This window comes from Dreissena polymorpha, chromosome 8, assembly GCF_020536995.1.
Source record: "Dreissena polymorpha isolate Duluth1 chromosome 8, UMN_Dpol_1.0, whole genome shotgun sequence".
NCBI lineage: Eukaryota > Metazoa > Mollusca > Bivalvia > Myida > Dreissenidae > Dreissena > Dreissena polymorpha.
Genome location: NC_068362.1, coordinates 19,039,103 through 19,063,083, shown reverse-complemented (window position 1 = coordinate 19,063,083; position 23,981 = coordinate 19,039,103). Strand labels below are relative to the sequence as shown.

The 23,981-nt window shown below is 35.0% G+C and overlaps 2 protein-coding genes and 1 long non-coding RNA gene across 4 annotated transcripts in view; 2 read left to right on the top strand and 1 right to left on the bottom strand.

The window, feature by feature from the left end:
• The first annotated feature begins 639 nt into the window (after positions 1-639).
• On the top strand, positions 640-15,641 carry LOC127842647 (E3 ubiquitin-protein ligase RBX1). Its single transcript, XM_052372279.1, has 6 exons — positions 640-789; positions 5,782-5,809; positions 10,127-10,177; positions 11,694-11,764; positions 12,210-12,295; positions 15,361-15,641. The coding sequence occupies exons 1-6, from the start codon at positions 706-708 to the stop codon at positions 15,371-15,373; spliced, it is 333 nt and encodes a 110-aa protein (XP_052228239.1). The 5' UTR covers positions 640-705; the 3' UTR covers positions 15,374-15,641.
• On the top strand, positions 8,434-9,733 carry LOC127842651 (uncharacterized). The gene is made up of 2 exons (XR_008031806.1): positions 8,434-8,698; positions 8,848-9,733. It is a non-coding gene; the product is annotated as an uncharacterized LOC127842651 (long non-coding RNA).
• A 1,518-nt stretch (positions 15,642-17,159) lies between the features above and the next one.
• The window catches only part of LOC127842630 (aryl hydrocarbon receptor nuclear translocator-like protein 2), a 50,025-nt gene continuing 43,203 nt past the window's right edge, over positions 17,160-23,981 (bottom strand). For both annotated transcript variants that reach the window (XM_052372244.1, XM_052372243.1), the window contains exons 11-13: positions 22,800-23,521; positions 21,854-22,059; positions 17,160-21,211 (exon numbers count right to left, since the gene is read on the bottom strand). In XM_052372244.1, the coding sequence (XP_052228204.1) occupies positions 21,194-21,211; positions 21,854-22,059; positions 22,800-23,521 (946 nt within the window). In that variant the 3' untranslated portion in view covers positions 17,160-21,193. The remainder of the gene's footprint in view (positions 21,212-21,853; positions 22,060-22,799; positions 23,522-23,981) is intronic.

Below are 23,981 nucleotides of genomic sequence, written 5' to 3'. Positions count from 1 at the left end.
TTATGTTGTTTAAAGTTTTTCTATATGCACACAACTATAGTGGAAGTGTTATTGAACGTATTTATAAAATAAAGATTATATTGTATTATCTCGTTAGAAGTGTATATTCCTTATTGTTAGAACTTTAAAGTTATCCAAAAATATGTAATATAAATAAAGTAATAATTTGTTTTATTTCAAACCCGTCACGCGAATTATAACGCCTCATTTCGACGGCGACTTACCTTAGGCACAAGACAAAAGAACATTTTTCAAATGGAATTAACTTTAATTAAGATAATATAATACTGTAGTAACAATATCCCATAGTAATAAAGAGTATCGACCCACATATTTACAGCGATTTATTTCATTTTAAAAATGGGCCTGAAAAAGTCTAGCTGGTTTTTGGAACGAATTAGCCTGAAATTGGGGCCGAATAAGCCTAAAAAAGCTTGATGCAGAAATAGCCGACAACCGCGAGAAAGGTGTTCTTTTTTCAAATGTCAATAAACGTGAACAATGTCAGTAAGTATTTCGTGCACTACGATTCTGGCTTTTTCCTTTATCAGACCAACTTTTATAGGCGAACCCGTCTTGACCCGTGTGTAAATTTCACGGCGGTTAACCCAAACGGATAATATCGGAAACATTTGAGCATAATGCTACGCACAAATTTCCGGTAGTATCCGATTCGGTAAGACGGCGTTAATTTAGAACAACAAAATGGCCGCAGCTATGGATGTTGACGAAGATCTTCAAAGCGGATCTTCCGATAGAGCTGGAAAGAAACGTTTTGAAGTGAAAAAAGTATTAATACTCTTTGTACACTTTCAACTATTGTTCCTTTCTGTTTTTAATTTTATTATGATTAAGAATTCTCCAAGAACAAGTGACTCATCATTGCTTAAAATTGAACAATAAACACAAACTTATCATAATAATTATGATATATGTTAACACTCGGGATTTCATAGTTATTTAACAGTTATTCAAGAATGCGTTCAGCTTTTATTAGTACATATGTTCAGCTCAAAGTCTTCATGATAAATGTATAAACCATTAAAAAAATATTTCCCACACATGCCTATACAATTGAGTTCATTCTTCTTCAACTCTCAGCTTTATAACCAAAAGAGTTGCTGAGAGTTGCAATGCCCAGTCTAATATCTAACGGTACAAAATTTGATCACCGCTGCAAGGGCCAAGCAACACCGACACTGTTATTAGATAATTAAAAAAATGGTTTGACCGAAAGCTAAAAAGGCTTGAAAGTTAAATCGGTCTTCTTCATCTGATTGATTTCCATGTAAAATACAGTTGTTCAATGAAAATAGCAATCAAATTTCCAGTAATGATTGATACTCACGCATTTTTGCAATTCTGAATTTAAAAACATGATATTCTGTTTTTATTTTTGCCCATAAATAAAACGCTTCAGCAAATAAGTAGCTGGTAACTTTAGTCTGTAAAAAAGTTGCGTCTGATACCCCGTAAAATACGGTGGACAGTGTTGCTATAAAATGGTCTGACATTCAGCAACTTTTTTAATTCATATTGCATCAATAGCCGTGAAAATTTAGATTTCAGTCTAGAATCATATTTCTTTCTTTGCCACCAGTCGATATCAGATCCCACCAAAAAAAAAGATAATTTCCCTACCTACCGACCCTCATTTTTTTTAGCCCGTAGCCTGAAACACACATATTTTTTGTAGGCCTTATATGGACTACTCTAGAGCAACGTTATTTGACTATTCAAATCTTGGGCCTGGTTCAAACCATTACATCTTAACAAACCAGCGATTTTTTTTCCCAATTGGGAAAAGTACTCGTACCAGGGGTGGCGAAATCAAATGTCCGAGTTGCACGAGTCGTACATTTGCTTGTCTAGGCAACTGATCTTTTCCAATTAAGTTGTCCGTGGACAACCAGTCGGGTCGAGGAATACAAAAAAAATACATTGAATTAAAACCGTATTTAATTTTTACAAAACCGAATGTTGACATGCGATTACATTGTCAGTGCAATTTGCGGAGCAATCAAGCTAAAATACGGGCACTCTCCTGCGCAGTGATCTTCCTTATTCTATAAGAGACCGGGAGCATGCTGCATTTTCAACATTCTGCCTGACTGTAAGACGGTGCACAGACTTTTCTTTCTGTTACAATCAGACATTCTATACATGATGGTGACGTCACTAAGTTATTGTCACAAATATTGTTTGTTAACACATTGACAATCAGACAACACGGTCTACCTTATTACAGACGACCATTCTATACATAGATGACGTCACTACGTTATTGTCAGTAAGACCGGAGTGTACACAATGACAGACAACTTTTACGGTAGAGATGGAACGTTTTAAAAAAATCTTCCTCAACAGAGCAGAATAATAATAACACTCGCTTTGCAAGATTTAAAATTTGAAAAAGTCTTCATATTGTTTATAATATACTGCTATAATGAATGCACCATGGAAATACAACTATAACTAAAACAAGCAAATACTACTCATTTTAATTAATTCCACATTATTTAACATCAGGCTTGTCGCAATTGGAAAAAAATATGCCGGTCATCCGGACAGGCATTTCAGAAAAAAACAACATAAAAACGACATATTGGATGATGATCATCCAACAAAATATTTATCATGGCATCTTATTGGTAAAACTATACTTAACTGACCAATTATATCCATTTAGCCATTAAAACAACGTAAACTAAAGTAACAAGAAGTATTGAAAATAAAATTGAGGTTAACGGACACTAACTTGTACAATGTAAAATGATAACATTTTTGGAGACCAATCGCGAGTGCATGTTATAAAGATATCACTAGAACATTGTTTATGTTTAATAAACAACCTTTTGAAAGCCATGCTTCATTAATCAATGCATTTTTTCATGACCTTATTTACTGGAAAAATATGTCAATACTATCAAGATCTTTTTTGTTAGAACGCAATTGCCGATATTGCGACTGAGTTTGAAGTAGGTGTTGTGAAACCAGTCGAATTTGCTAATTGTACGTAACAAACTTATTGCAAACATCAAAACTATGAGCAATTTCATTTTCATGATGCAGAAATGGTTTTGCTCTTCGAGTTTTCAACTTTGAAACAAATATGATTTGTTTGCATTCATTTCACATTTTGCCGGTCGCCGGGACCGACATTCTGGTTAAACCTGTCAGACCAAATGGAAATCTGCCGGTCAGGACCGGCGGACCGGCAATTTCGCCTGAACATTTATCAATAAATGCGTTTATAGTTTATATAAACAATAACGGACAAGTGTAGTTCAGCAACGGACAAGTTAAATTTCTTAAATGGTTGTCCGTGGACAAGTATACTTTTTTTAGATTTCGCCACCCCTGCGTACCGGTCCAATTTGGAAAAATTTAGTCATGAAAGCCTGAAAATTGGGGAAAATTGAGTCGTGAAACCCTCAAATTTGGAAATTGGTGTATTTGATTTTAGGCCAACATTTTTTTATAAATTGGTTTACGGGACTTTTTTTAGAAAAATAGGGTCGGGGGGTCGAAATAAAAATAAAGATAAAAGAACAAAAACCACAAAGTCGACAAAAAAAATAAAAATAAAAGTTTAAACTTGTCGATTTTTTATTATTTTTATAAACCAACTTTTTATGTTACTTTTGTATAACTCACCGACAAATTCATTACATAATATCAAAAATTGATCCCTTGGAAGCACATATTTTTCTTTGTTTAAACAGTTCTTTTAATAATGACTGTGGATTAAAGACTTAATAATTGACAGGTGTAAAGAAATATTTTTCAAAAAAGACAAAAGCATAGACATACTGCATTCATTTTATTATTAATACCAGAGCAAAATGTACGAAAAAAGACGAACCCGAAATCCTTTAATACACCAAACGTGATTGTTTTGTCAATCTGTGTCCGATTTTCTACAAATGCGTTTTTGACGAGAACTATCTCATCTCCGTCGACAAACATCTCAGCCACATCATCCACCACCGACATGGATAATGTAATATTTATAATGTGTGACTTAACCTTATTTTTCTCAATAATTTCTATCTTAAAATAATTCCGTTGACGTTGGTCATTGTTATTGTCGTCAACGAACACTTTAGGTTACAGTATACTAAATAACTTAATGTAGTGCTGTACTCTCTAAAAAAATACCATAGTTTGTTCGAAGGCATGTTGTACTCTTTAAACTATTCTTCTTGCTTTATCTTTTGGAGAAAGTAGTAGGGCATGAATAGGTGCTCACTACTAAATCCCTGAAATATGATAAACTAATAGACTAGAGTAAAACATTGCATTGAAAAATGTTACATTCCACTATAAAACGGCTGGAAAAAAAGTTGCAAAAACAGTCGATTTTGACTTTTAACAAGTTCTTTTTTGGTTCGTACATGACATATCTTTTTTATTGCACAAATCGACTCCGCTTAGAATGGCCTTTAAGGAAATGTATGGTTATGGGGGTCTCTATGTGCAAAATGTTGCGTTTATTTTCGCTTAAAGATGTCGCTTTTACATTGAATTATATAGGGAAACTATTTAGAATATTGTAACTTTTAAAGCACGCCATTTTGCATGCGTAAACGAAGCTTTTACGTAAACACGAATGCGATTGGTGTATTCTATTTTAAACAGCCAATGAAATGTACCGATAGTAATATTATATAAAATCGGATGCGATAAAACGCTTGCGAATATAAATTTTGATTGTTGTCTTCGAAAGTTTTATTTCTTCACGCGGGACTAAAATACTGTCGGCGGACGTTATGAAAATAAAACTGGAGAAAGATACTTTTATTTTTATTACATTTTGACATAAAATACGGTCGGCGCTCCCGTAAACCAATTAATAAAAAAATGTTGGCCTTATGCTTCCAAATACTTTAAAAGTGATAACTAAGTGTTTTCAAGCTGTCAATATTATATTTACCTAGGTTCAAACCATAGAGCTGCATAGGGAAACTAACAAAATGTTGCATTTTCCAAAAAAAAACAGATTTTTTTTTTTGTTTTTTTTTTACCTTAAATTGGGAATTTTTTGGATAGCAATTGGGAAAATTGTAGTTTTTTCGTAATTTGGAAAGTGCTGTTTACCGGTACTTTATAAAGGAGGAAAAAAATCGCTGTGTTTGACAATACCAAAACCATCAACATAAAAATGCTTTTGTGGATAAATGCTCCAAAGAAAAACTTGAAAAAAGTTATCAAACCAAAAACAGAAGTTTTAAATTGGTGAATCATTCTATCTTATGGCTGTTCTGGAGATAGTCATGATTGGTTGGTGAGGTATGAGATCTTAGTCATGATTGGTTGGTGAGGTATGAGATCTTAGTCATGATTGGTTGGTGAGGTATGAGATCTTAGTCATGATTGGTTGGTGAGATATGAGATCTATTGAGAGGATTGCATGATAGAAAATGTATCATTTCAGCATCTTTTCAAATTCAGAATACTGGGCGTTGTCAAATGCATTATACTTACACATTTTCATGAACCGTAAAGGTGTTTGGAACTTGGATTAATATTATTATCACATACATATCTTGGTATAATGTCTGGAAAGCTTCCAATAAAAAATGCTGCTTGCACTGTAGTTAAAAGTAAACTTCAGGTGAAGTCTGTACCAATGTTAACTTGTTTACTATTATAAGCCTGTAAATACTGATAAAACTTGGGTATCTTTGTTGGTACTCATTATAGTTTTGTATCTAAATTGGTTTAAAGTCAATACAGATTTTAAATTTAGACTCTATTGTGTGTTTAATTTACTTTCAGTGGAATGCGGTTGCTCTTTGGGCATGGGGTGAGTGTAAAAAACTTCATTAAGCATTCAATAAGAAATATATTTAAAATTGTGTTCTGTGTATATGACAAGGCCAATGTAGTCTTGAGCTAAAATGAGTTTATCATTTAAAGCATTATGTTACAGTCTATGCCCATAAAATGTTTACCCTCGTGAAGGTACATGTAAACATGAAACATCTGAATATCACTGTTTCCACTACTGGTATTCAACTCACACACTAGTTTAGGGTCATTGTGTGAGGTCACCCACAAAATTCCATAACTTGACCTGCAATTTCGCAGAATTTTTCCCCTTAGTTGAAAACTCTTGTTAAGATTAGCATGCAATTACCTTACAACTCTACAACAGATATTGTTATAACGATATGTGTTAAGTGCCTTAGTAAGCATTCACTTACCAAAATCTGTATCTATTACCACTTTGTTTTGCAAGATTATGCCCACTAAAGTCTTGTACTCATAAAACTCTATTTAAGGTTAAGGTATGTGTTCAACAAATACATATCTCCACATTTGTTCAACAGAAACTTCACTCATATTTTAGGGATCATTATCAGTGTTTTTTTATGGCAATTTCGGGGCTGATATTCGGCCCCATTCCCCTCAAAAAGAGTATATATTTTCCCCCAATTTTGTAGAAAAAATCCCCTTGAAGATTACAAAAAAAAATAAAAAAATATTTATTTATTTTTTTTAGAAACACCTGTCTTATGCTAAATATATCTTATCTCAAATTTATTTCATAAACAACTAACAAAGTTTATTACTATAATGAGTAGGATTTTTTATTATTATAAAGAATTATGTTAAATTATTTTTTTCCAAATCAATTGACTTTTCACATGATTTGCATTGTTTCCCAAAATGGCCAGGAATAGGCCTGATGTTACATTGTATCTATATTGTGTCAATATTTGTTGATAAAAACATTCCAATGTGGTCCATTTTATTGATAAAAAATGCTCAAATTTGCCATTTTATGGATTTAAAAAATCCCAATTAGACTCAAATTGGCTTGGAAAACTGAGACTTTGCATGACGGCTGAACTGTCTGAAAGTAATGTTGAAAAAATCATTCACATTTATATCAACAAAAAGGACTGAGACATTCAGCTGTGAATATTACATTCTTCTTTTATACCTAATGATAAATTATGACATTTCTGCAGTGAAATAACAGCAGTGAAAATAACACAATTTTTCTTTTCACAGATGAAAAGAACAAATTTTCGGAATTCCTTTTTCTATTTTTAGATTATCATATCAAGATGTACTTCCCTTGTTTATATCCTTGCTTATATTTTTTCTATGATCACTAGTGAAACAAAATCGATAGTCCACCGTATCCAACATGTTTTATGCTTTTTTTTACCGTTTATTTACATTGTTAAAGAGTTTAACTGAAGAATTTCCCTGGAATAATGTCTTGAACAAAATGACGTCATATCAATGTATTGAGGCAGGCCACGGAAGAAACTCCGAGAAAGGGTAACTTTTCAGCAAAAGGGAAACAGCTGTTAATTATTTTCTTGAAAAAGGGGCATAAAAGAAACAGAAAATTTGTTCATGTCAGTGTAAGATCGTTTGTTATTTCACTTATGATCATAGAAAAATAATGTGAAAAAAACACTGATTATGCAAGGTCAGAGACCAAGGCTCATAAGTACTCAGACAATTTTTGTAAACCGTTTTCATGCAACAACTCTGATCATTAGCTGACATGTAGACCTGCATGGGGAAACATTTGGGATAGTTGGCTGAAGTTCACTGTTGCTGAAAATATTTTAAAAGTTCACTTACCTTGGTTAGGATAGAGATATTTTGGATATTTAGATGCTGAATAACAACTTCGTAATGCAGAGGTCGCTAATATCTTTTATTTTGGTAGAAAATCGAAGAGCATTTTTTAATATGTGGAAACTTTTTCTCTAACTAAAAAAACTAGTTAATTACGCTCTACAGTGCTACATTCGTTGAGATACGGTCAGTAATAATCTGTGAAATGTACAGCTATTTGATGCAATTTCACGTGGGGTCGGCGTGTATTCAGCTGCCTGAGCGCTGATTGGTTGACGTGCTTACCAAGAAGAATTTGATTGACAGCTGGAAAAATCAATATTGGGCACTCGCTGAGAAATTCATTGAAAACAGTAGCTCTTAGGCGGAGTTAATGGACTGACTGAATGACCGGGCGTCGCTCTACTATAGTACGGTTATTCCTCGTCAATTATTGTCCGTTTGCATGATCAAAACTTCCGATAGCAATTTTAACGATTCGGGGAAACAACCGATTTTCTGGCGATTTTAACCGATGAACTTGATCGGCAATCGGTTAATAATGACAACCCTGTATATGGCTAAAGTAAAACCTTGTTAACACTCTCGAGGCCACATTCATTGTCCAATCTACATGAAATTTGATCAGAAGATTGGTCTGAATGATATCTTGGATGAGTTCGAAAATAATTATGTTTGCTTGAAAAACATGGCTTCCAAGGGACGGGGCATTTTTCCTTATATGGCTATAGTAAAATCTTGTTAACACTCTAGAGGCTACATTTACTGTCCGACCGTCATGAAACTTGGTCAGAAGATTCATCCCGATAATATCTTGGACTAGAAATGGCGCGGCAGAGGCCGACGCGTATCCCCACGCCGAATGTTTGACCTAGGTGTGCCCCAGGGTTGGTAATGGGGCCATGCATAGCTGAGATTGACCGTATTGTCATAAGAGAAGTTCATCATCAATTAGAAGTGAATTGGTGTAGAAATGAAGAAGTTATAGTAAAAGGCAATTTTGGGTGGATCTGACATATGTGGGCAGGGCGCCCCAGGGTTGGTAATTGTGCCATGCATAGTTGAGATTGACCGTATTGTCATAAGAGAAGTTCAGTATCAATTTGAAGTGAATCTGTGTAGAAATGAAGAAATTATAGTAAAAGGCAATTTCGGGCGGGTGTGGTCTATGTGGGCGGGGCCCCAGGGTTGGTAATGGGGCCATGCATAGTTGAGATTGACCGTATTGTCATAAGAGAGGTTCAGTATCAATTTGAAGTGAATCGGTGTAGAAATGAAGAAATTATAGTAAAAGGCAATTTTGGGTGGGTGTGGTCTATGTGGGCGGGGCGCCCCAGGGTTGGTATTGGGGCCATGCATAGTTGAGATTGACTGTATTGTCATAAGAGAAGTTCAATATCAATTTGAAGTGAATCGGTGTAGAAATGAAGAAATTATAGTAAAGGCAATTTTGGGTGGGTGTGGTCTATGTGGGCGGGGCCCCAGGGTTGGTTATGGGGCCATGCATAGTTGAGATTGACCCTAATGTCATAAGAGAAGTTCAGTATCAATTTGAAGTGAATCCGTGTAGAAATGAAAAAATTATAGTAAATGGGAATTTTTTGGTGGGTGTGGCCTATGTGGGCGGGCGCCCCAGGGTTGGGATTGGGGCCATGCATAGTTGAGATTAACCCTAATGTCATAACAAAAGTTCAGTATCAATTTGAAGTGAATCCGTGTAGAAATGAAAAAATTATAGTAAATGGAAATTTTTGGTGGGTGTGGCCTATGTGGGCGGGGGGCCCCAGGGTTGGGAATGGGGCCATGCATGGTTGAGATTGACCGTATTGTCATAAGAGAGGTCCAGTATCAATTTGAAGTGAATCGGTGTAGAAATAAAGAAGTAAATGTAAAATAACCTAAAAAAATGAGTGATAATTTCTGACGCGGCCCCACCCCAACCGCTATAACTTTTGACCCAGGGGTCAGATCAAAATTCCAAATAGTGCAGGGTCGCACATATGCTCATAGCTACCATGTGTGTAAGTTTCAAGGTTCTAGTGCTTTTAGTGTAGGAGGAGATAGTGGCCAGGACGGACGGACGGACGGACAGACGGACGGACGGCGGAGATAACCACAATATCCCCACCTTTTTTTCAAAAAGCGTGGGGATAACAAGTTAAAAAATGATGCAGGTCGGTTGAAAAACATGGCTGCCAGAGGGGGGGGGGGCATTTTTCCTTATATGGCTATAGTAAAACCTTGTTAACACTCTAGAGGCCACATTTATTTTCCGATCTTCATGAAACTTGGTCAGAAGATTTGTCCCAATAATATCTTGTTATCTCGGGTGAGCGACTTTGGGCCTTTCAGGCCCTCGTGTTTGTGTATGAAGGTTACTTGGGGAATACATGCAGATCTAGTGAGGCATTCAATTAGGGGCCAGTGGGGTAAAGGCTCATTTATTACTCACTAACAAGTAATAGAAAGTAAACTTATTTGTAAGTGTATTTAAAACATGCTGTTGATTTCTTTGTAGATATCGTTGTGGATAACTGTGCCATCTGCAGAAATCACATCATGGATCTATGTATGTACAACTGACAAACAATGTAAACACTAAAAATTAGATCATTTTGACTTAAAAGCAATTTAACATTCTATTTGTTATAAATACATTCATAAATTCAACCATAAAACATTAAATCTAGTACCCTTGTCATCTTTTCAATGGATTTGAAATTGTTCCTTTGTTTTTTTCTGTGCCTTTAATTGCAAATAAGATTTTTGGGGATTTAACACTCAAGTAATTACACTGTAAATTACAGAATATGTCATTATTAAGTTTGACAATGATTTTTAGCTTGACTATTATATATGAAATATATATAGTGGAGCTATCCTACTCACCCTGGCGTTGGCGTTTCCGTAAGCGTGCAAATGTTTAAGTTTTCGTTCTACCCCAACCCCGGCGTTACCGTTTCCATTAGCGTGCAAATGTTAAAGTTTTCGTACTACCCCAATTATTTTCATTGTCCCATGGCATATTGCTTTCATACTTTGCATACTTGTTAACCAACATGACTCCAACCTAAAAACAAGAGCAGACAACTCTATCAAGCATTTTGTCATAATTATGGCCCCTTTTCCACTTAGAATATGCAGCAAATGTTAAAGTTTGCATACTACCCCAAATGTTTTCAATGTCCCTTGACATATTGCTTTCATATTTTGCAAACTTGTTTACCATCATGACCCCAACCTATAAACAAGAGCAGACAACTGTTTCAAGCATTTTGACATAATTATTGCCCCTTTTATACTTATAATATGCATATTATTGATAAATCTATGTTAAAGTTTGGGAACTACCCCAAATGTTTCCTATATCCTTTGACATATTGCTTTTGTATTTTGCATACTTGTTTACCAACATGACCCCAACCTATAAACAAGAGCAGACCACTGTATCAAGCATTTTGACATAATTATGGCCCCTTTTACACTTAGATAATTGAACATTTTGCTTAAATTGCCATAACTTCTTTATTTATGATCACATTTTATTATTACTTTGACAAAACAACACCTGAATACCACAATTGATTCCACCCAAACAATACCCCACGCCCCTACCCAGAATCCCCCCCCCCCCAAACCTCCCCCCCCCCCCCCCCGCAATATTTTTTTTTTAAACATCATTAATAAATTACCACACCCCACATTATACCCCCCCTCACCCCCCCTACCCCCCCCAACCTCCCCCCCCCTAATTTTTTTTTTACATAATCTAATATTTTACCCCACCCCACATTATACCCCCTCTCTCCCCCTACCCCCCACCCCTCCTACCCCCCCCCCCAAATTTTTTTTTTTTTTTTCCTTTTTTTATTTTTGAAAGATCGTCTAATAAATGACCACACCCCAAATTATACCCCCTTTCAACAACAAAAAATTTATTTATTATTTATTTTTATTTTTTTAAAGATTGTCTTATAAGTTATTGAATATGAACAGTTTCCCCATGATGGCTTACATTATACTGTCAAGCACTCGAATAGTCGAGCGCGCTGTCCTCTTACAGCTCGTGTATGCTTTATTTTCAGGTATTGAATGTCAAGCTAACCAGGCTTCAGCAACCAGCGAAGAATGTACAGTGGCGTGGGGAGTCTGCAATGTGAGTACAGCAGTTGATAGGGGCAGCTCAAAGTTGTTCTCTAATATCAGCAGTGGGTTTAAGGGGACAGAGATTTCATTCTATTACTAAAGACACCTTTACTTGAGGTTATTATTTTCCCTATAAAAGGGCATTTTGGAAAACTGTTACTGTGTTGTTGTCTTTTTCAAATGTTGATGACTACCATTTCTACGCCATTTCTTTATCTCTATTAATAAAACAGTTGGTGTTTTTTTTAAACCTGAGTTTTGCTTGAGCCTTTATATGTAATGATGTTATAATCCCATGTTGTGTTGAGATATTTCATAACTTATTTCTTAATCAGAAAGCCCCTGGCCAGATTCCCAAACCAGTGAATACTCTAACACTGAAGATATCAGTGAAGTTATGACTTGATGTTTATAAATCTGAACTTTCTTTCATAATGAGCACCTATTCATTGCAGCATGCATTCCATTTCCACTGCATATCTCGCTGGCTGAAGACCAGGCAGGTGTGTCCTCTAGACAACAGGGAGTGGGAATTCCAAAAGTACGTTGCATGCAGCATGTCTTATATTGTCTCATTATTATCCTCCGCCAAAAAATTTGCTTCATCCCTCATTCTGTCACAAGCTTTTCAGGGCTATATCTCAGAAACTATATAAGATATCATCATGATTGTTCATGGGTGTATATATATCAATGAGAAGTGCCCTGCTCAAGAACCATTACTGTACACTTTTTTAAGTAAGATTTATTATGCCCCCCTTCGAAGAAGAGGGGGTATATTGCTTTGCACAAGTCAGTCGGTCCGTCCACCAGGTGGTTTCCGGATGATAACTCGAGAAAGCTTAGGCCTAGGATCATGAAACTTCATAGGTACATTGATCATGACTCGCAGATGACCCCTATTGATTTTGAGGTCACTAGGTCAAAGGTCAAGGTCACCGTGACCTGAAATAGTAAAATGGTTTCCGGATGATAACTCAAGAACGCTTATGCCTAGGATCATGAAACTTGATAGGTAGATTGATCATGACTTGCAGATGACCCCTATTAATTTTCAGGTCACTAGGTCAAAGGTCAAGGTCATGGTGACCCGAAATAGTAAAATAGTTTCCGGATGATAACTCAAGAACGCTTAGGCCTAGGATCATGAAACTTCATAGGTAGATTGATAATGACTGGCAGATGACCCCTATTGATTTTAAGGTCACTAGGTCAAAGGTCAAGGTCACGGTGACCTGAAATAGTAAAATGGTTTCCGGATGATAACTCAAGAATGCTTATGCCTAGGATCATGAAACTTCATAGGTACAGTGATCATGACTCGCAGATGACCCCTATTGCTGAAATAGTAAAATGGTTTCCGGATGATAACTCAAGAACGCTTATGGCTACGATCATGAAACTTCATAGGTAGATTGATCATGACTCACAGATGACCCCTATTGATTTTCAGGTCACTAGGTCAAAGGTCTAGGTCACGGTGACCCGAAATAGTAAAATGGTTTTCGGATGATAACTCAAGAACACTTATGGCTAGGATCATGAAACTTCATAGGTACATTGATCATGACTCACAGATGACCCCTATTGATTATCAGGTCACTAGGTCAAAGGTCAAGGTCACAGTGACAAAAAACATGTTCACACAATGGCTTTCACTACAACGGAGAGCCCATATGGGGGGCATGCATGTTTTACAAACAGCTCTTGTTGTCATTTGTTTTTTGTATGATGTAACTTTTCAGGCCTATATCTCAGATGCCATATAAGATTTCAACATGAAACTTCATGGGTATAATGAATAATGATATCAATAAGAAAAATTGCATTTCACAAGAGTCGTTGCCCTACGCTTACTTAAACAAGAGTTCTTGTCCTTTGTTGTTTTTGTATGAAGTAACTTTTCAAGGCTATATCTCAGATGCGCTACCAAATTTCAACATGAAAAATTATGGGTGTATGATAATTAGGGCTGTCACGATACGCCGTGAGCGTACCGCGGTATATCGTGGTACGGCAACACTGTATCGCGGTACGTACCGCGATATTTTACAGAATAATCAGTGAAGAAAACAGCAGAATAACAAGTTTTACAAACATTATTAAACTCAATTATCAGAAAACACTGGTATCATAGTATGACTAGAAACTGTAAAAGAAACTGTAATAAACTTGATAGAAGTCTTTTTCTAAAATGTCCGCCATGTTGTTTACAATAGCTGTGACTACGATCTGTGTAAATCGAACGCTTCAAGGGCATGTTCAAAATGCGGAGTCAGCGGGCCCAGCATTGAAAATCCGTAGCGTTCTGACTCTTCCTCGACTTATTCAGAATCTTAAAATAACATGATTCGGAAGTGCCATGCTTTGAACGATCGATATACTAAAGAAAGAAAATAATAAATAGAATAAACATCTTTTGGATAATTATGAACTTATTTGCAAAGGAAATCTGTCCCTAATTCCAAAAAAGGTACGGACCCATACATCGCCGTATTTTAAACGTGAAAGTTAAACATCTAAAAGTGGAATGGCTTGCTTGACCTGGATATTAACGGATTATTTATTTAGCCCTTTTGAATCGCTTCTACATTTTTCAAAACGATGTCTATATCAAAATATTTATGTAATGTATTTATATCTGTGCTAATATAATAATATTAAAAAAACCGGTGCGGCAACGCCGTACCGCGGTGTGATTTTTTTCACGACATGCACCGCGATATACCGATATACCGGTGAATCGTAACAGCCCTAATGATAATACATGTAAATCTGACAAGTGCCATGCTCAAGACCCATAACACTACACTTACTTAAATAAGAGCTATTTCTCTTTGTTGTGTTTTGTATCGTGTTACTGTCCAGGGCATCTCAGATATGATACAAGATTTTAAAATGAATTTGTTCATGGGTGTTAAAAAATCAATAGGAAGACGTCCACAAGAACCATAACCCTTCACTTTCTTAAATATGTGTTATTGCCATGTTGTTTTATTTTATGATGTGACATTTCAGGGCTATATCTCAGATACAATATCAATCATAAACTGCAATGCATTAAAACAATTACCCTACACTTAATTTTTGTTTAGGATTATACCATATATCAAGGGATTTGAACCCATAAAAAATTAATTTATTTTGAGGGGGGATATCAATTCAACGAATTTGCTTGTTTTATCTGGGTTGAATGTGAAAGTGTTGTATGTGCTGGTTGTTTCCTTTCTAGGTACAGAAATAAATGTGAGGTTCAGTTTATGTATCATAATTTCATACTTTATTACACATTTCAAATCAAAAATGAATTTGCTTTTTGGCACATGCAATTTCAAAGGGTCTGGTATTCTTTCTTAATTTTAAGTTAAGTTTTATCTAATAAACAATTGCACAAGCCATTACTTTCCTTAAGTAAACAGTGCGGACATAATAGTAATGAATATATGATTTGTGATAAGTACATTGCTTCAAGTTAGTAGTCAAATAAAGGCAGTGTTGAGATATAAAAAAATATGTATAGGTATTTTGCAATATTCATGTTTTTATAGACTTGTTGCAGCTTACTGGTCTGATCTGCTACATATGTACCTGTATCTTGTTTTCCAGGTATGGCCACTAAATTGTGAGCAGTAGCGGACTCAGATGGATGAACAGCACTGAGATTAGGAGGGAGGCAGAATGCAAAAGAGACTGAACTTGTGTTTATGTTGAAACATTATTTTTTTAAATAATTTTATTTACATCTCTGACCACCAGACAAGTAATGAGGTTAGCCTGAAATCATATTTTTCTTTTGTCAGCAGTGAAGGCATATTAAATGCTGTATTGTTTCTCTGTTCTGTGATTGTTGTATCAAATGATTTTTGAATAAAATTTCATTAATCACATTGTTGAACTAAGACTAGTCTGCTATTTCTTGTGGGTATTCAAAAATATGCATATGAACATAACTGTTTACAATAATGATGAAAATGAAACAATGTACAGTGCACTGGGTGTTATTTTACTGGTAATTACATGTATAGCAAATTTTGCTTCTTGTTATATTGTGGTGATATTCGCCATATCATTAGTAAAAATGAAGATTTATGCGTGCATTGGAAGAACTATGTCTCTTAGACACTCGCTAATAACACTGTAAGCCGAACATGGCAATTGTTTGACTTTTGTTTTATTTTGTTTTATTTCAATGCGGCGCAGTAGGGGGCATTGTGTTTCTGACAAACACATCTCTTGTTGGGTCACTAGCACTAGGTAAAAGGTCAAGGTCACTGTGACCTCTTAAAAAAAATAAAATCTGAAAAGCTTTTGCAGCTGAGCGTGGCACCCGTTATGCGTTGCTCATGTTTCAATTAACTATCAATTGAGCCACACTCTGTCACTGAAATAAATGAACTTTTAAGCTCGACTATTATATATGAAATATAATATGTAGTAGAGCTATCCTACTCACCCCGGCGTCGTCATTCCCCTTGCAATCTTAAAGTTCGCATACCACCACCTCAAATATTTCCTTTCACATATTGCTTCATATTTTGCATACTTCTTAACCAACATGATCCCAATCTATAAACAAGAGCAGACTACTGTATCAAGCATTTTGACAGAATTATGGCCCCTTTTTATACTTAGATAATTGAACATTTGGTTAAGTTTTGTGTTTTGGTTCATTTTACTCCTAAAGTATCATAGCTATTGGTTTTTATACTTGGAAAACTTGCTAACTATTGAAAGGGGACTGTACAGGGCAAATTGCATAACTTTGGTTGGCTTTTAAACGGAATTATGGCCCTTTTTTGTCTTAGTAACTTTGAATATTTTGTTAAATTTTGTGTTTCCATCCACTTTACTTTTAAAGTATGAAGGCTATTGCTTTCAAACTTCAAATACTTTCTTACTATCATGATGTTACTGTACCTAGCAAGTTGAATTTGAACTTGACCTTTGAATGACCTTGACTCAAGGTCAAATTAATAAATTTTGCTTAAATTGCCATAACTTCTTTATTTATGATCACATTTTATTCATACTTTGACAAAACAAAACTTACCTGACATACCACAATGGACTACATCCAAACCATCCCCCACGCCCCACCCCAGAATCCCTTCCTCCTCCCCCCCCCCCCCAATTTTTTTTCTTTTCTTTTTTTTCTTATTTATGAAAGATCATCTATTAAATAACCACACACCCACATTATACCCCCCTCTCCATGATGGCTTACGTTATACTGTCAAGCAATCGAATAGTGGAGCGCGCTGTCCTCTGACAGCTCTTGTTTTGTTGACCAGTTCTGAGGGGTATCGGGGAGGAAGCATAAGAAGAAGCCTACAGCTTCCTTCTATTTCTCTTTAGATCGTTCTCTTTCATGTGGTGACTGTATAAATAAAACAATAAAGACAATCTGTTTTAAAGTATTTATTTAACAGTTGCTTTACACAAATGATTTGTTTGTAATGCTTTTCAAAAATTTGAAATGGCATTGCTGTATACAAACATTACCAGGTATTCACTATCATATACTTGAACAATAAGTTGTCACTCATGGGAGTGATGCAACAACAATGTGCAAAATGATGGATGTACAGTAAGGATGGCATATAGATGGACAAAATCACATTAATTAAGCCATCTAACACTGCATTGCATAAAACATAAACTAGTATGCTACAATTGAATTAAGTGTTTTAACAAATTTCTTTAAGGTGATGAATGTACATGAGATATGACTGATGAATGGATGAATAAGGCAAATTACTCGGTCTTACAAATATTTTTGAGAAAAAGATGGGCAAAACCACCACACAAATGTATATTTTTTAAACCAAAAGCACATACACAACAACAATCATTGTTGTGGACCAGTGGTCTCACCTTAAATATTACTGACCCTGAAAACTGACATCTAATATGATATAAGTATTATTAATATAATTTATCACAGATTTCAAGTTACCAAGTGCTCAGCATCATAACAATAACTTCAAAAGAATAAAACCAATACACATGCAAATACAAAGTTTGCACCATACCAAACTTAAATAAATAAAGCATCACTTTAATTAAAGGTCAAGTTGTTCACAAGTTTCATGTACAATGTATAAACCATATATTAAGAGGATTTTAATTGGAAAAAAGTCCGCAACTTCATCAACACTAAGTGTTTTGTAACAAAAATCAAACTTGACATGTATGTGTGAGATAAATAGCATGTTAACCATAAATAATTTAAATATGTCAAAACATCCTTGAGTTTATATCTGAAAACAAAACAAACTGGCAGCCAGACCAGCTGACTCAACTACATAGCTCCTAAAACTTGTGTGGGTATAAATAGGGTACAAACTGACCGTAAATAATTCATATGATATACAAATCAGCCATTCCACAACAGAACCAGTCTTCATGACATAAATATAATTTGCCTATCACACAATTGAGCAGCACTTTGGAAAAACCAGGCTTAATGCATATGCTTAGAGTTGTCCAAAATGTGCTGAAGCAGTCTGCATATCCTAATTATGGAGAACACCTTTTATGGAATTTTCTGTTTAAAGAAAGTCTTCTGAACGAAAATCAAGTCTCCGTGGAAAGTGTTGTCCCAGATTAGCCTGTCTGGAATGAACAGGCTAATCTAGTTAAACATTTTATGCACACATAAAGCCACGTTTTGCCACAGTGAGGCTTTAATATTGCAAATAACTTTCCATAATTGATGGTGTGTTATTACTATTTAGCGTAAAGCTCCTCCATTCTAAAAGAATTGATGCCATAGCAATAACAGGTATGCGCATCAACAAAACAAATCATTAAAGTTGATTTTCCTCACTTTGCCAATTATGTCACTTTACAGGTTGTTATGGAAAACTCGTATTATTATGATAATTGTTAAGCAAATTCTGATTCGCAAGAATATCATCATAAAACAATAACATTATTAGAATAAATTTTGAAAGTACATTGCAGCCAATGCCAACAACCTTGAACATTTTTGTCAATTTGAGGAAAACCATAACTTATTGACATAACATCTATGCAAAATTTCATTTGATTGATTGTGCACTTCAATATGCAAGTTAAGAATACTTAATACATTTGTAACTCAACAACAATAAGAACAACATTTGTAAATATTTTCATTAACAACTTGAACGTTTTAATGTACCAGTTGTGATTATTTTACACGAGGAATGGAGGAGTATGCTCAATATGTTCTCTAACTGAATGCAAACAAACTATTGGTGATCTGTGGCTAAACTCAACAATCATTTTAGAGAGCTAAACACTGCCTTCAAGTGGTTCACATTTAGCAAGCTATGATGACGGAAAATTGCTCAAATTTCAAAAGATGCCAGATTATTTCCAGTGGCCAGAGGTACCTGCAAGTTTTAAAGAGCCATAGCCAAACACACTGTGTATGTACTGATGATTTAATTATGGATGTAAAAAAGCACATTTCAACACTAACATGCTCATTGTTATCACATTCAACATGATATTTTGAGAATTTACTTTTTTTAATGATGCAGTTATACAGTGTCATCTGTTATATATAAAACATGTAATGGCAATCAAAATGTACAACTGAATATAAAAGTCATTGATAAGATCGCTGTCAAAAGTTGATAACTGAAGACTAACAAATACATGTAGCTCTTTGGTACAGGTGACATGAATGTAGGTGTACGGTTAGAAATGATATTAAGTGTGTATGTATATACCTTTAACACATTTACATGTACAACTCATATTCATTCTCTGATATTACCTCACAGTCAATTTAGATTTAAAGATTGTCATCAAATTTTCTGATTGTGTAAAGGAATGACCATTCATGAAAAGACATGAGCAAAAAACATTGAGCATACACTGTATATATATTCTCAACACTATAACATGCTTAGAAATGTACACTTGTTAAATCAGTATCGAGTTCCATCAATTTGATACTGGGAGCTTTTATGAGGATAGTTAATACACAACCTTTGTTAAAAAAAGTAGTCATAATATAAAGTATTTGGAAACAAAGAAGAAAATTAAGTTATTAATTGGACAGACAACAGAATGACACCAAGGGTAGCCATTCTAAAACTATCATAGACAGAGTTATCTTTCTATGTGTATTCACCCTTTCTACTGAACATTTCATACTTTCATTTGAATCCAGTCTTGATACAAAAACTTAAAATCCAAACCAAAAATGTTTAAGTTAAAAAGTCCATGTCCCAGAAATATTAAATTAAATTTGTTTAATAAAAAATCCTTTTATCAATAAAATGTATTGTTTTACATCCTTAAACTCACCTAATTTATTAATGTACGCTCTGAATAAAATGTACTATTTACAGTAAAAATTGATATTATTGTGCATTTTTTTTATGAATAGCAAGAATTTCATTCAAATATCTTCTATACTTTTCAAAATATACCCATCCCATTAAACAAATTGACATGGCAAAAATAGAACGGAACTCTAATAAAGTTCCTTTTTTTTTCTTTTCTTTTTTTCTTCAATAAAATACATACAATGTATACATGTATGTGATCATAAAACAAATTGATACCATGTAGCAACAATAATGTTCAAACATGTTATACAAGATATGTTAATATATTCTTTAAAAAAAAGTTTCTTCTTGTGCATCAAACAACAACAAACAACAACATGCAGTAAATTAACAGAAACTTCTCATCAATAAAATCTTCAGTAAGTGTTAATGTATTGCAACACACATTTATTTGATTTTGACAAACACACTTAATATACATGTATATGAATCAAAATGCACAATTTTGTCAAGAAACACAAGTACAATTTAGGAAATTTAAGGACCTTAACCCTTTCCCACTCAGAAGCAAAGTGAAAATGGCTATGTGCAAACAGCATAAAACCAGAACAGCCTGCGAGTAACTTGCAGTCTATTCAGGTTGTATGCTGTTTTTTGCTCATCAGTATCTAAGGTTGGAAATGAAGCCTTTTAAAATTGAATTTATTCAGAAAAGTTTTTAATTAAATTCAACTTTCTGAGGGACTACAAATGAGTCAAAATACATATCTAATTGATTAAGGGTTCATGTCCTAGCTGGCCTGATCCTATACGATTTTGTGATCACAAGTTCATCTGGCTGTTATCCACCGAGTCTTTGTTTGCTTCTATGGTCACACATTCTTCAGGCTAATTGTATTGATACCTTGTATGTTGCTGATATGTTATCATGGTCATAACATCCTAAGGTCTATCTGGGATGAAACTTTCTGCCTAGACTCGATTTCCTTTTCCTTTAGAAATAATGATCTATAAACACGATATTCCATTAAAGTGGAAAGTGTTGTCCCATTAAGCCCAGTTTTTCCAAAACCAGGCCCATACGTAGCTGGTATATCTGCTCATGGTCACAAGCTCTTCATTTCATTGTGAATGTCAATTAGAAGGTTATTCTAGACTTCCACTTGGTCCTGTTAGAACATAAAACATAATCTAAACACAATTATCCCTTTAATTTAATACTTCCTGTTTACCACAGAAATCATTACTTTTTATAAAAATCTTTCAGATAGGTCAGTGGCGGACAGTAAAGAATCAGGACATTTTTTAAGTGACCTCTTAAAATGAAAATAGGTCAACCTGAGTTGAACACGCTATTCAGTTGATGTTTACAGATCAATGAGATGAAAACAGATAAATGAATGCCCTGTTTTGACATGGGTCTTACAGGTGTTGTCATAAGAATCACTGGGGATATACAATGTGTACTTCACTGCTCTCCAACTTCCATATATTGTTTTGACTCACAGGGACAAAACTCATCTGGGCCTGACGCAAACTGACATTTAATATGCACGACATGATGAAACAGTCTTGGATGCCAATTAAAAAAAAAAATTATCATACTAATTAATGACATCTCATACAAGACAGATGTCTGCTACAAACGCACATGAGACTTTGATGTTATATGCAAAATTATATTCTTATAAAATTGAATACTCGAATCACAATTACAGATTTCAAATATTAGGCCTGTCTTGAAATATTTGAATATTTGGTCCAATCCCTAGTTAGAAAACAACAGTTGTCTCACTAGGCTTTTTGGTTACCTGTGCTTCCAACAGTTTACTCAATAGGGTGCCATGCAACTCCGCCTGCTTTGGGCTCAGTTCCAAATTGTTTTCACTCCTCTCTGTCACTTCAGACAGGATGCCCAGAGAATTCTTCTCATTCATCAACTTCTCTTTGATCATCATGTGCTTCATTAATAACATTTGGCACATAGATGGGGGTCCATCAAACGGTGACTGAGTATCTGCAATCATAATAGTAATAATAAAAATGAATTAAGGGATTTAATAAATTCTCGATCAATAACCTATTTATGCCTAGCGTCTAGAAAAAGGTCTTGGCAAACAGTGTAGACCAAGATAAGACACCGCATGATGCGGCGTCTCATCAGGGTCTGCTCTGTTTATTTAAAGGAATTTCTCTAAGAAATATTCTAAATATAAAAATAAATATACTAGACATCCCTAATTTTGGAAATAAATTGATCCAATTTAGGAGGATGGGAGAGTCCACTAGGCATAAATGGGTTAAATTATAGTTAGTATACTTTCCAACCTTTTGCTGATACGTGTTCATTAGCACCAAGTTGTGAAATCTAGTACACGGGCAACATATCATTCCCGAATAAAAACAATCTTTATCAATTTTCCCAAGTTTCCTCTCTCCCTCAAAGTAGGTTGTTGCTTGTGGTTAATTGATACTACCTTGAAGCTATGGTGCAATAAGCGGGGTTAATTTTGTGTTCAGTAACAATTTAGTTGGCAAAAAAATTGTCTCAATGCAGAATAAAAGGGTGGTCTAATGATCCGGGTTTACAACCATTTGAAATAAATACGAATATAATTGGGTCTTTTAAAAAGTAAGTACATTAACATGATGGTCATAATCAAATTGGTCATAATGGGTTGTTGGGCTCTGGGGGCTCTGAATTTTTCTAAGCATAAACACAGAATATGATACATAAAATACTACTTAAGAACTGACCAGAATTGATATACGCTGATGAACTTGAATCCTCACACGTTTCACAGGCAACAGGCTCAAGTGCAACCTGACCTTTCAAGGGCTTCATATCTTCTATAAATAAAGTACTAGTGTTACTGTCACTGGATTGATGTTCATCTTGAAAACATCCTTGAACCCTTATTGTATCCTGATGATATGCTGAGCGCATCAATGGTGAAACAGTAATCTTTTTGCTTTGAACTGACACCGATGTATGCAAATCACCATTCACTGGTTCTTTTTTCACAGCTTTTGCCCCAAAATGTTCATGGAATTCATCAATAGTTTCCTCTTTACGCTCTGAATATTTTCTTAGAAAAACAAGATCATTGGTATCAACACCATTGCACGCAATTGAAGAAGCACATGCCTCATTACATGCTGAACCGCACATACAGTCACCGTCGCCGTCCGAGTCGACATTTTCAAAAGTTCGCTTCTCAGACACTGATGTTGAAGAATTTGAGCTGCTTGTTAAAGAATTAAGTTCCAAAAGCTCTGGAACAGACTTAGCCTCCTCTTCATAATGTTCATACTTATTGCGTTTCTCACACGCACATTTAGGGGAAAAATTACATCCCTTGCTTTCATTCCCAAGAATCTGTTCTTGTGAACTGGAGCTATCAGGGGCACTTTGTATATTCAGATATTCAAACACTTTCTGTTTCTGATGTTTTAGCATGGCTTCTCCTTCATCAGGGCTGAAAACAAGGAACAATGTATTACAACTGTTCACAAAATATAATTAAGCCTTGCTCTGTGAAAAAGGGGGTTTAATGCATGTGCTTAAAGTGTTGTCCCAGATTAGCCTGTGAAGTCCGCACAGGCTGATCAGGGACCACACTTTCCACTTTTATTGTATATTTTGTTTAAATGAAGACCCTTCTTGACAAAAATCCAGTGTAGGTGGAAAGTGTCGTCCCTGATTAGCCTGTGCGGACTGTACAGTCTAATCTGGGACGACACTTTATGCACATGCATTAAACCCCCTTTTGCAGAGCGAGGCTCAATTTCATATAAAACAACCTGCTGACCATTTTAGGCTCCTTTTACAGCAATTTTCTGGTTGTCATGCTTTAATAGACTAACCATATCAAGAAAGATTTTAAATTTTAAGTACAAGTTTAAGTATGTGTAATTAAATACACAATAAATACACGT

Excerpts from the sequence above, each read along its gene's own strand:
- LOC127842647 (XM_052372279.1), top strand. The coding sequence starts at position 706 with ATGGCCGCAGCTATGGATGTTGACGAAGATCTTCAAAGCGGATCTTCC. Across the intron at positions 5,810-10,126 it reads GGTTGCTCTTTGGGCATGGG|ATATCGTTGTGGATAACTGT; the intron begins GTGAGTGTAAAA and ends ATTTCTTTGTAG. Across the intron at positions 11,765-12,209 it reads TGGCGTGGGGAGTCTGCAAT|CATGCATTCCATTTCCACTG; the intron begins GTGAGTACAGCA and ends TATTCATTGCAG.